At 40.6% G+C, this 13,086-nt stretch overlaps 1 protein-coding gene across 5 annotated transcripts in view; it reads left to right on the plus strand.

Annotated features, from left to right (window-relative positions):
* Nucleotides 1–13,086, plus strand: part of LOC138764181 (FYVE, RhoGEF and PH domain-containing protein 3-like) — a 243,352-nt gene that overhangs the window by 170,494 nt on the left and 59,772 nt on the right. For all 5 annotated transcript variants that reach the window (XM_069939738.1, XM_069939740.1, XM_069939739.1 and 2 more), the window contains 3 exons: nt 914–1,050; nt 5,351–5,507; nt 11,972–12,110. In XM_069939738.1, the coding sequence (XP_069795839.1) occupies nt 914–1,050; nt 5,351–5,507; nt 11,972–12,110 (433 nt within the window). The remainder of the gene's footprint in view (nt 1–913; nt 1,051–5,350; nt 5,508–11,971; nt 12,111–13,086) is intronic.

Genomic DNA, 13,086 nt, shown 5'->3' on the forward strand with positions numbered 1-13,086 from the left:
CATGTCTGTGTGGGTTTCCTCTCACCTTTCAAAAATGTACCAGTAGCTTAATTGGGTGGCACTGGCTCATGGGCCGAAAGGGCCTGTTACTGGGCTTTATGTCTAATTTTTTTTTTAAATGGCAGAATGAATGGTTTGGTGATTTAGTTGGGCAGCAGATGAAACTAATGCGAATCTGAAATGATCATATGTGTGCTGGTAACATCCTTCCTGATATTTAGGTGCCATCTGTTGATGAGCATACTTTTTTTTAAATTTATTCCCCTGCTTTAGGCAACTCTGGTACTGCTCATTCAACTCATTGTGTCACGAACGTGGGAGCTTAAAAACACTGGAACATTTTGGTGGGGTTTGTACTTCAGGCAGGAGGGTGGGACAATAACAATGCATTATTAAAATATTTCCACAATGGTAAACAATTACATATTCTTCACTATTTAATTTTTATTATATTTTATTCAAAATTGTTGTAAAATGGGCAGTCATAAATTGTTAACATTAATAATATTTAGAACATTGAATGTTGTGTCTGAAAGCTGAAATAAAAGTACATTAATTGGCTGTGGATTTTGTACTGTGCTTTTACGTACAGTGTTGTGATATCAGCATGACATCTCGTATTTTTGATTTATCATCTTTAAGCTCAATGGAGACTGATAATCATTCCTCCTACTTTCTGCTCTGTGTACACGGGCTAATTAAAATGCCAGGAAGAGCATACCATTGAAAGAAACAATTCACCAAAGCTTTCTCCAGCTCCTCTTTTTGGCTTGATTGCTTTTTTAAAATATTGGTTATAGCTTTGATTGTCACAACGGATATAATATTTAAGAATTTGAAAACCATTCCTTTGTTGGATGAAACCGATTATTTGCTTCATTCACATTGTTTATTGCAATGGTTCTTTACTTAGGTGTTTTGCACTAAATTGAATGAAGCTGGCATTCCACAAGATGTGATTACTGGAATCTTCTCAAACATTTCCTCAATCTATTGCTTTCATGATAAATTTCTTCTGCCAGGATTAAAATCCAGAATTACAAAAGAATGGTGAGTAAAGTAAATGAGAACCAAAATTGTGGCCAAGTTTTAAATATTAAAAGCAATTAATTTCAAATTCTCTTTTGCTGGTTAGAAGATGACTGATGTCTGAGATTGCTTCTTTTTCTGATTGTACTTTCTGATCCATGACCCAGAAAGAAAAAAGGAAGTTTTTTTTAAAAAAAGGAAATTAACTGGTGTGTGCTCCAGATCATTGTTTCAAAATTAGGGATTTGATGTAAATAACGTATTTCAAGAATTTGCCAGTCAAGATTTTGAAACTTAAAATTCATTTGAAGAATTTCTCCCAAGAAGGCGCACTGTTTTATTCCAATCTTTTGGAAGTTGATATTCAAAACCTGGGGACGTGAGTTCCATGGGGTATATCTCATTATTTGGTATGCAAGTTTATTGCTTTTTGGCAATTGAACTACATTTTTGGTCAGTGGGACTAGGCAAAACAAAATGGTTTGGCACAGTCTAGAAGGGCCAAAGGGGCCTGTTTCTGTGCTGTAGAACTAAATTGACAATCTGTTTGGTTTGAACTAGTTGAATACTAACCATTCAAAACAAAGAGACTGTCAATTTTGTTCAGTGAACCAAAAAACAATCAAGTGAAAAGTTGCATGGAACCCACTTTCCTGGATTCTGAATTTGTCAACATCTGAACATGAGAATTCAATGGAACCAGTGGCAAATTCAATGGAGGAATTCTTCAACCAGTCTTAAACCAAAATGACCTGATTATGTAGACTATGAATGAGATTTAAAAAAACATTCTTCTTGAATATTACACCAAGAATGAACATGTATTGATTAATATTCCTATCATATGTCCTTGTGTTCAAATGTCATCTGAGATGGCTTCCTTCTCATGAAGCACGACACTACGTCTTATTTTTCATTCGGTTGCTTCATGCTCCATAATGAAAACAGAAAATGCTGGGAATATTCAATATATTAGGCAATGACTGTGGTGATAGCAATGGAGTTGATGTTTCAGGTTGATGATCTTTCTTAAGAACTTAAACCACCTAACCTGTTGAATATTACCAGTATTTTCTGATTTTATTTCAAATTTCCAACATCTGCATATTTCCATTTTTAATCATGTACTTTTATAATTTCAAGTATCTTCATAATTGAAAAGGGAACATTGTCTGGAATGCAGGAGATGTTAACTACATCTGTTGGAATTGTAGTGCTTTAATATGTATTCATACACCTTAAATTGGTGGTAACTTTACTGCTTTATATTAGCAGTAATACTCTAATAATCCAGCAACCTCAAGACTATTGTGTTGTTTGATTGGCAAATGTTCTGCATTATTGGATGTTATTTTTAGTAATTTTCCAACACACTTAATATTTTTTGATGTTATTCTGTGATGCCATACATTTCTGAGTAAACCTGATGAATTGAAAGGGACAGTATGAAACAGGGCTCTGGTGAGTTGAAAGGGAGAGTGGGAAACTGGTTAGTTTAAAGGAAATATGGAAAACAGGTCCCTGATTAGTTTAAAGGGAATATTAGAAATGGGCCCCTGGTTAAGGGAATGTGGCAAACAGACCCCTGTTTAGGTTTAAGGGAATGTAGGAAACTGTGATGCACGGATGCAGCAGTGAGCAGTCACAAAACTCGAGAAAGACTGTACAACAGGCTTTATTCAGTTAAAAGTCTCTGCTACGGGGGTAACTGTACTAGTAACTCCGGAGTGACTGCTCGGGAGGGGCCAACTCAGGATTATATCCCGGGCGGTTGATTGACAGCCGGCCAGGTGGAGTTAGGTCTATTCAGGTCGGAAAATTGACAGCCGGCCAGGTGTGGTCTGTCCTCCGGTTATCTTTCTGCAGGTACAGAGATTGCCCCCTGCAGTAGGCTAGTGGTTTATCACCACAAAACTGGTCCCTGCTTTGTTTAATAGGGGAAGCAGGTCCCCAGTTAGATTAAAGATTCAAGATTCCTTCAATGTCAGGTAATAGTGCAGAACATGTCATATTACACAAAATTATCTTCTGCTTGCCGTAAGGCAGACAAGGAGTTGCCATTAGCGTCACCTGGCACCTCTTAGAATAAGAGAAAAAGAGAAGCAAAAGAGAGACCTTTCAGAGTCGGTAGCTGTTTTGACACTGCAGGCAACTGGTGACTCCCCTTGGATGGTGAAATTCCTGGGGATGCAGGACCTCCCAGTCCTTTCACACCGCAGTCCAAATTCCCAGTAATTTTCCCTTCCCGGAAATTTAAGGGGGGTCCCACCCCCAACTGATGACACGTTACGCACTCACAGGATTAAGGGTGAGACCCCTGTCCGTCGGTCACTTGCCTCCTCCCTCCCTCTCACCTGGTCAGTCAGTCAGTGGCCCCCAGCCCCTCTCCCACACCTACCCTGCACCTCAGGGCTGCTTCAGCACATCTCCCATAATCCCTCACACAGTTGGGAGTGCTCTGGGAAATAGTGCAGTTCCAGCTGCGTGAGGGATTCCAGTTAACGAGGATGGCCATTCCTCCCTCATTGTGCTGCCGTTGCTGTGGTCAGGAGGTATGAATCTTTTCATTTTAATTGCCTACGAGACGCAGCATGCAAGTGCTGACATCACGAGGCTTCCCCTGCTTGCCCGTTTGCCTTTTCACACTGCAGGGAGAGGGTGGTCTGTGAAAATTACCCGGGTCTGCAGCCCTACCTACGAGAAAGGGCTACAGACCAGTTTAAAATTCCCAGGCTGACCTTTTCACACTGCAGGTTCACAGGAGGGTTCTTGGGAAAATCTCCCTGGAATCTTCATTTTACACTGCAGTGTGAAAAGGCCAACTGAGCGTCTGTGGATTTGTCTCCAGTGATCCCACAGCCTCTGCAGCCGCACAAAGCCCTGTTCGATCCATTGGTAACCCAAGCTCCAGTGCCTGAGACCATTTAGGAGCCCTTCTTGCCCTCAGCAACCTCTCGAATCCCAGTTCCGATACCTGGTTCCCATAATCAAGTCTCCAGTAGTTCACAGCCCATATGGGTCCCATGACTGCAAGTTGCTTGCAGCCTGTTTGGGTCCTTTAGCTGCTGAGCCCCTCATTGGACTGCTGCCATAGTCACTGTCCTGAAGGGTAGTCTCCTCTACTTTTCTTTTTCAATGGGGGAATCAAGTTTCTGGTGCCCTGCACCGGTCCGCTGCTCCCTGGAGTCTACAACCCCTCATGGCTGGTTCCGAACATGTGCTGTCATCTTGGGCACAGACTTCTGTGGTTGCAGGATTTTACTTACAAGCACCGTTGACTCCTTCAACAGGCCGTTTAATGCCGTTATGGAGCTGGCAATAGGACCGAGCCATTGAACCCTTTGGAGTAATGATACTCCCTTCAGAAACAGGGCCCTGGTTAGTTTGAAGAGAACATTAGATTTTAACCATAGCTTTATTCTACATCATCAACATCTCGTAAGTTTATTATTAAATAATAATTCTGGGTATTATTTGTATCCTAAACCTGGAGCAATTACATTTTTTTGTTGGTCTTATGTTGATTTTGAGGAATAAAAAATTGACTTTCTTACTCTTTTTTTTTTGCAAGTTCGATGACAAGTATACTCATGTTATAGTTATTTTTTTTGGAAAAGTATTTCAGGTCAATTTTTTTTTGGGGGTGGTCCCATTTTTACACTGCTCATATTTTTGACCGCGAAAAGTTCCTCCATTGTTCAAGGCATCGGAAAATTGGATGTCCAGGACCAGGTGTCAAATCCGTGATCGGAGCATCAGAAGCTAGGATGGGCAGGCAGCAGGGGCCGTGTCTGGGGCGTCGGGAGCACCTGTGGGCAGGTGGCGAGGGTGGGTGCCCATGGTCGGGGCATCGGGAGCTTGGGTGGGTAGGTAGCCCGGGCGAGGATGATGGGAAGGGTTTTGCCAATAATATCTGGGCTGCGTCTCCTACCTTCGGCAGGGCATTTGCGCTCAGGGGTATTGGTGACCCCATACCAGACCATGATGTAGCCAGACAGCACACTTTCCACCATACATCTGTAGAAATTTGCCAGCGTTTCTGGTGTCATACCCAACCTCCACAAAGTCCTGAGGAAGTAGAGGCGCTGATGTGCTTTCTTCACGACACCATTGGTGTGTTGGGTCCAGGAAAAATCCAATTGTGAAGCTACTTAGTGCCACATTTATGAATTCGTTAAACAGTTATAGAAATTTGGCAACAAACATAGCAAAGTAGTGTCAGTGGAAGTATGGTTTGGTTCATTGAACATTCCCCACCTTGGATCCAATTGGAGTTGCACAAATTTAAGGTCTAATAATTTTGTTTCTTTGTAACTTCCAGGGATAAAAACCCCCGACTCGGCGACATCCTTCAAAAGCTGGCTCCTTTCCTAAAGATGTATGGGGAATATGTAAAGAACTTTGACCGCGCAATGGACCTAGTGAATTTCTGGATGCAACGATCATCTCAGTTTAAATCTACCATTCAGGAAATTCAAGTGAGTACTCTACCTAATGTCGGAAGATGCTTGAATATCAGTGTACCTATGGAATAACCGAGAGATACAGCATGGCAGCAGGCTCTTTCCGCCCACCAGGTGTCCCAATCATCAACCTACCAGAGGACAATCAGACACTAATACCATTTGTTTTATTTTACTCACATTCTCCTCAACTGCCCCTGGATTCTACCCCTCACCTACTAACATGGGGTAATTTATAATTTAAAATTAATCTTCCCATCAACATCTCTTCAGGATGTGAAAGGAAACAGCTTCGAAAGGAAACCCACACTTTCAAAGTGCAAAGTCAGATTTATTGTCAGAGTTCATACATGACATCACATACAACCCTGAGATTCCTTTTCCTGTGGGTTGGCAGAATTACCAATGGACGGTAATGCAAAAAGACTGCACTCAAGAAGATATTTACACATGTAAGCAAGAAAAGAAATGTAAACAAACAGAAAAAAATCAACAAAATGCAAAAGAGTTGTTAAATGGATCCCTGACTGAGTTTGTCGTTGAGGAGTCTGATGGTAGAGGGGTAGCAGCTGTTCCTGAACTTGGTGGTGTGAGCCTTGTGGCACCGAAACCACTTTGCTGATGGTAGCAGCAAGAACAGAGCGTGTGCTGAGTGGTGTGGATCCTTGATGTTTGCTGCTGCTCTCCCACAGCATCGTTCCCTGTAGGTGGTCTCGGTGGCAGGGAGGGTTTTGCCTGTGATGATCTGGTCTGTGGTCACTATCTTTTGCAGGGCTTTATGCTCAGGGGTATTGGTGCCCCATACCAGACTATGGTGAAGCCAGTCAGCACACTTTCCACCACACATCTGTAGAAATTAGAATGTGCAAACTCCATGCAGGCAGCCCAGAGATCAGGATTGAACTTTGGCACCATGAGGCCACTGTTTTGTCTAATATAGAGGCATTTGAAAAATATACTCTCATTAAGCTCCTCAGTGTGTGTGTGTGGAAAGAATATGATCACATGTAAACATATGTCCTCTAATATGTGATAGTTTTACCTTGAGAAAAATATTCTGAATTCCTTCCTCTTGTATTCAATGCCCTGCCTAATTAAGGCAAGTATACCAGATGTCACTTTTACTTTCTATATACTTTACTGCCCTAACTACTTCCTTGGCCACTTTCAAGAATCTATGGATCTGAACCCCCTGACATCAATGAATTTTAGAGCTCTGCCATTAATTGTACATTCCCATTGATTTTTGACCTCCCAAATTGCAACACCTCATACTTGTCAAGATCTGCCATTTATCTGCCCATATCTATAACTGAACCTTTGTATTATTTGATAGCCCTCTACACTGCATACAGCCCAACCAATGTTTTTTAAAAATTCTTTTTATTAAGGATTTTTAATCAACAAAACAAATGAAATCAAAGAAATGTCACAGATATGTACAATAAAATTCCAAAACTGAAGAATCAACACATTATCACGATTATCAAATTCTGCACGTTTGTTTATAAATACAAAATTACACACAGTGCCGATCGTTAAAAGTAGGAAACCGAAAAAAGGAGTAAAAAAGAGAAAGACCCCCTCCCTCAAAAAACAAAGAAAAAGAGTTAATTCTCCCATGTAATGTGACAAGATCATCTGTTTTCCAAAAACATTAATTACGTGTGATTCAACCAGAGCATACTTCCTCCCTTAAGGGATAAATGTCTTGAACATCATGAGGGATACTGGAAATGGTGGTATTGGACACCAGAGGGGGGAATCATCAAGGGTTAACCCTCCCCCCCCGTGTATCTTAAATGTGGGTTCCATATTCTTAAAAACATGTCGTAACAATTTCTGAGGTTGTAAGTAAACTTTTCTACGTGAACTCAACTATGCATTTCTGACTTCCAGCAGGTCAGACTCAGTGGGAATCAGATTTCCAAGTAATGGCTATGCATTTCCTGGCCACCGCTAAAGCAAGTTTAACAAATTTCAATTGATATTTCGACAGCCTCATTTTAGGTCTTATATTTGCTAATTTCCCCCAATAAAAACAATTCTAGAACCTGAGGGTATTGAATACCAGAAATTTGTTCCAGGAGATTCCCCAAATCTTCCCAGAAGGATCTCATGTCCAGGTTGAATGCAAGAACGTCCCTACATCTTGACTGCACTGATAGCATAAATTGAATAATACAGATTTCAATTTATGTAATTTTTGCAGAGTAAGGTATAGCTGATGCAAAAAAAAAATTGTATTGCACCTTACATTAATTGTATTGCTCATGCTGTTCCCACACAGGTCAGACCAGCAAAATGGATAAATTTCTACACCCAAATCTGATTTCCATCTCTCTCTTGACATATCTAGCCCTTGTTTAGGGGCTTCTGCCTGAACTAAGAAATACATTTTTGAGATAAATTTCTTTGTGATTCCCCTTTTGAACCAGAGTCTCCATTTCAGTTCAATGCGGGAAGGTCAGAGCTGGACATAATTTATCCCTTAAATAAGATCTTAACTGAAGATGACAGAAAAATAATTTATTCCTGATTTGTTCAAATGTCATAAATTGTCCCTGCTCAAAACAATCTTCGATATATTTGATCCCACTCTGACACCAAGTTTCTAGAATTTTATTATCAATTGTTAACGGAATTAATTTATTTTGAGCTAGGGGTGTTTTGGATGAGAGGCCCCCCCCATCACCAGTTTGACCATTGAGTAAGGGGGCTTCCTGAGGACCAGAAAGTAATTTAGAATTCCATTTATATTTAGCATTTTCTGCTATCTTCAGCCCAGCATCATCTGCAATATTATGAACCAACTCACCAACATATTTTATTTTATCCAGGCCATTTATATGAATCACAGAGTTCCCAACACCAATTGATGCAGAACTCCACTTTCAGCTAGAGTAGAACCCTTCCACCATTATCCTCTGTCTTCTGTGGGCCAGTCAATTCTGACTATTAACTATCAATTCACTATGGGTCCCATGCATCTTTTCCTTTTCGATCAACCTGTAATGGAGGATCTTGTCAAATACCTTACTAAAGTCTGCTTTGGCAACATCCACTGCATGTCCTTTATCAATCACCTTTGTCACCTGCTCAAAAAAATTGGTAAAACATGACCTGTCCTACACAAAGTCATGTTGACATTCTCTAATCTGTCCATGCCTTTCCAAATGTGTGTAAATCCAATCCCAAAGCATCCACTCCAAGAGTTTCTTACCACTGATGTGAGGCTCGCTAACTGATAATTTTCCAGATTGTTCATACTTTTCTTGAACAATATACAATTTTGGCTACTCTCCAGTCTACCAGGACCTCACCCATTGCTTGTGAGGATACAATAATCCCTGTCAGGACCTCAGCAATATCCTCCCTGACCTCTTCAGGAATCTGGGATGTATCCCGTATTTATGATACGCCCAATTAATCAAGCTTTATTGCTGAGAATTGACATTGTAATGTAAAACATAAAGTTATGTATGTGACCTCAGAAGCAATTAAAACCCATTATTTTATGTGCATCCCTGGTTTATTACAATAAAAAATAACAAACAGCAAAAAATTGGTTGTGGCTGAAAAATTGTGTAACAAATCTAATGGAAGGGAATTTGAAATTGTGGGTATCAGTTTAAACATAGATTGAAGTCAGAGGACCTGGAAAATGATTTTTTTAAATTAATTGAAATGGAACAGAAGCTACGTCATGTATCGATCCAGTTATCCTCCGTACTGATGACAAGCTAAAGAAGGATCTACAAATTGCCATAAAAATTCTACAGTTTAATGAAATATTAAGACAGGAAGCATAGCATTTACCGTTTATAGTCAATCTCATGTAATAGTCGACTCCCCCTTTTTATTGGCCCAAAAATCGTGTATTTTCTGCGTAATCTATGTAAAAGGTGTTCCTACCTCTATTTTTGGCTTCAGCTGCCTGCCCATCGAACTCCCAATGCCCCGACCACCCACTCATCAGAGCTCCCGAACTCCTGACCATGGATCCTCACCCCAGCTACCTGCCCACCCAAGCTCCCGACGCCCCGACAGCGAACTCTCAACTTATCTGCCCGCCTATCCGAGCTCCCAACAACCCGACCATGGATCCTCGCCCAGGATGCTTGCCCATCCGTGCTCCCAACGCCTCAACCACCTGCCCACCAGAGATCCCGATGCCCTGACTGCAGACCCTCGCCATGGCCGCCTGCCCACCTGATCTCCTGACGTCCTGAGCACAGACCCTCATCATGGGCACCTGCTCACATGTGCTTCTGATGCCCCAGTCACATTCTCTCTCCAAGGCCCCAGCTGCCTGCCCATCCTAGCTCCTGATGCCCCAGTCATGGACTTAACACCCGGTTCTGGCCATCTGAGCTTCCAATGCCTTGAGCATCACAGGTACATTTTGCTGTCAAAAGTATGACCAGTGTAAAATTTGACCCCATCCCCACTCAAATTTGACCCCAAAAATTGGTCCAAAATTGATTATTACATGACTATACTTGTCATCTAATTTGTAACAATTTAACAGCCATTAGTTTATATTCATTACCATCTAAAAATATTAAGAATATTAAGAAATCTAATTCAACGAGCATTTTGTTGGTCTTCTCTTGATTAGTGAAAAACTAAATTTAAAATCTATTCTCTTTGTTTACACATGCATGTAAAACTGAAAATATAGCAACCTGATTGTCTTTTGAATAACTAAAAGAGTCACCTTCCCCCTCCTTAGGCCTGCATCACCCAATGGCCAGCAGTCATTCTGTTGGTTTCTAAATGACCACTCCAAAAATACATTCCACCCTTTAAGTAAGCCCCTTCTTAAAGGTTCCTTTTCCCCCTTCTCTTTGAATTCTCAAATCTATTCTCATATTTCTGGAAATTCATGTATGCTTTTTTTTGATACATCAAGGATTTGGAAAACACTAGCCAGAACAGAATTTAGCTGATTACTAATTGCTTTTTAAAAGACATTGGTAGTTGGTCCTGAACCTTTGTATCTGTGTGGTGAAAACATTTGTGCAATTCTGTTTGACGAATGAGGCTGGAGACAATTTATAAAATATTACAGGCAACAGAATATAACCTGGATAATCACAGCTTCTGTAGTACAGTTTTTCGAAGCACACAACTGGATAGTTTCCGACTGAAGTAAACAAACAGGAGGGGAAAAAGAGAAAGGTCTAATTATTTTGAGATTTTGGAGAAGAAACATGTTAACAATTGTTAGGTCTGCTTTGTTCATGAATGAGTGAGACAAACACCAGGCTGAGTCGAAATCAGGGTTCTTTGTTCTTTATTACCGGATTGTAACACTTGCGACCAACCATGTTAGTCGGAGAATGCATTCTGCCGTTATCAGCAAAATGGTGATTTTTTATACCCTTGGATATGTGCTTAGAACATCATCATATCATTACTTGTCCAATGACTAAAACTGTTGCTATCCTTTCCCTGCTAGCTTCCTGCCTCTCAATCCATCAATGTCTCTCTTATCTTGTAAGTACAAGGATGCATTCACATCTTGTTACAGCCCTGTACATTCCCATCTCATGATGTTTTACCTAACAGGAGTACAAGGACACCTCCCCTTCTTGTTACAGCCTTGTACAGGGTAACTCCCTACACATTCCCATCTCATGATGTTTTACCTTACACCAGGTGGCAATTATCATTAGTTGTACCCCCATTCTGAAGCAAATAGAATCAAATATGTGGCCATCAACCAAATTCTCTGGCATCAACATCTGACATGAGAGGAAAATCTCCCCTCATCTGAAATAAAAATCAAAAATACCAGAACTAGAAGTGCTGGAAAAAATGTGTCTGGTCAGGAAACATCCGTGGAAAGGGGAAGCAGTTATTATTTCTGGTTGAAAACTCTTCATCAGAATTCTATAAATGCTGCTTGACCTGCTGAGGTTTTAGTATATTCTGTTTTATTTCAGATTTTCAGCATCTGCAGTTCCCCCTTTCTCCTGTTTAAATGAGATTTGACTATTTGCTGCCAATATTGTATGATTATGTACTTTAAATAAGCAAATATTTGCTTCAAATGTCTTGATTTTTACAAGGTTCTTCCAAGGAACCGGAATGCAGCTTTGTACACTCAGCAAGACAGTGTATGAGAACATTTCTCAATATGAAGAGCATTTGGCTGTGCTGAAACTCTGCACACATTTGGAAACAAAATATTGGACTGGATGATCACAAATTCTCACATTCATTATCTCCGCTGTGCAGACAGCAGAGAAATAGAATCAAAGTTAAGTTTATTTTACCCAGGGACTTGTAAAAATTCAAAGGACATCTCACTGTTTGGCTGTTTCTACAAATCTGGTTGGTTGTACCCAAGGATTAGAAATAAATATCTAATGTTTAAAGTTTGCAGAATCTATCCTGGTGAAATTATTAGTTATACCTTTGTTTAGTTGGGGTATGTTGGTGCCAATTAATTTGTGCAACTAATGTAACAGAAACAGGATGTATGTGGAAACCTGACATTACAGCACCACATGCTTGAGCCAGTGCAACGCATTCCTCGATATGAACTCCTTCTGAAAGATTACTTGAAGAAACTGCCTGAAGATTCCTTGGATCGGAAAGATGCAGAAAGTAAGAAAGAAATCTACTCAAAATATTAACATTCCTTTCAAGAGGACTATAATAAAGGCTGAGGCTTTCTCAGGAGTTTGTCAGACCACATTTGGAGTATTGTGAGCAGTTTTGGCCCCATATTGAAGGAAGGAATGGGTTGGTGTTGCCAAGGGATCAGAGGAGGATTACAAGAATAATTCTAGGGATGAGAGGTTTAACATTTTAGTAACATTTGATGGCTCTCTGGATCTATACTCATTGACGTTTAGAAGGACGAGGAGGTATTTTATTGAAATTGAATATTAAAAGGGCTGGGCAGAGTGCAAATTGAGAGCGGTGTCCAGTAGGAGGATTGTCTAGGACCAGCGAGCCTCAGAGTAAAAGGATTTTGCTTTTGGGTGGCACAGATAGCATTGCGGTTCGTGCCAGTGTCAGGGTTCGAATCTGGCACAGTCTGTTAGGAGTTTGTTCGTTCTTGCCGTGTCTGCATGGGTTTCCTCCAGGTCTTCCAATTTCCTCCAACCCTTCAAAATGTAGGTTAGTTGGGATTTTTGGACAGCACAGGTTCGGGAGTCAGAGGGCCCGTAACCCTGCGGTATGTCTAAAATATATTTATTTTTTAAATGAACAGGGAAGAGGAAAAATTTCTTCAGCCAGAGGGTTGTGAATGTTTGGAATATGTTGCCACAGACGGCTGTGGAGGCCAAGTCATTGGGTGTATTTGATGTGGAAGTTGGTAGTTTCTCGATTAGTAAGGGAGGCAAAGGTAATAGGGAGAAAGCAAAAGAATGGGGTTGAGAGGAAAACTACATCAGCCATTATTTGAATGATGGAGCAGACGATGAGCCAAATAGTCCAATTCTACTCCAATGTCTTAAGATTTGGTACATAAGTATTGCACCTAAGGCCATGACATGATCAATGACCACATTGCATTCGTAAAATTAATGTCTTATTATTGGTCAGTCACAGTCATTCAATAGATGGTAGTTCC

Source organism: Narcine bancroftii, chromosome 5 (assembly GCF_036971445.1).
Source record: "Narcine bancroftii isolate sNarBan1 chromosome 5, sNarBan1.hap1, whole genome shotgun sequence".
NCBI lineage: Eukaryota > Metazoa > Chordata > Chondrichthyes > Torpediniformes > Narcinidae > Narcine > Narcine bancroftii.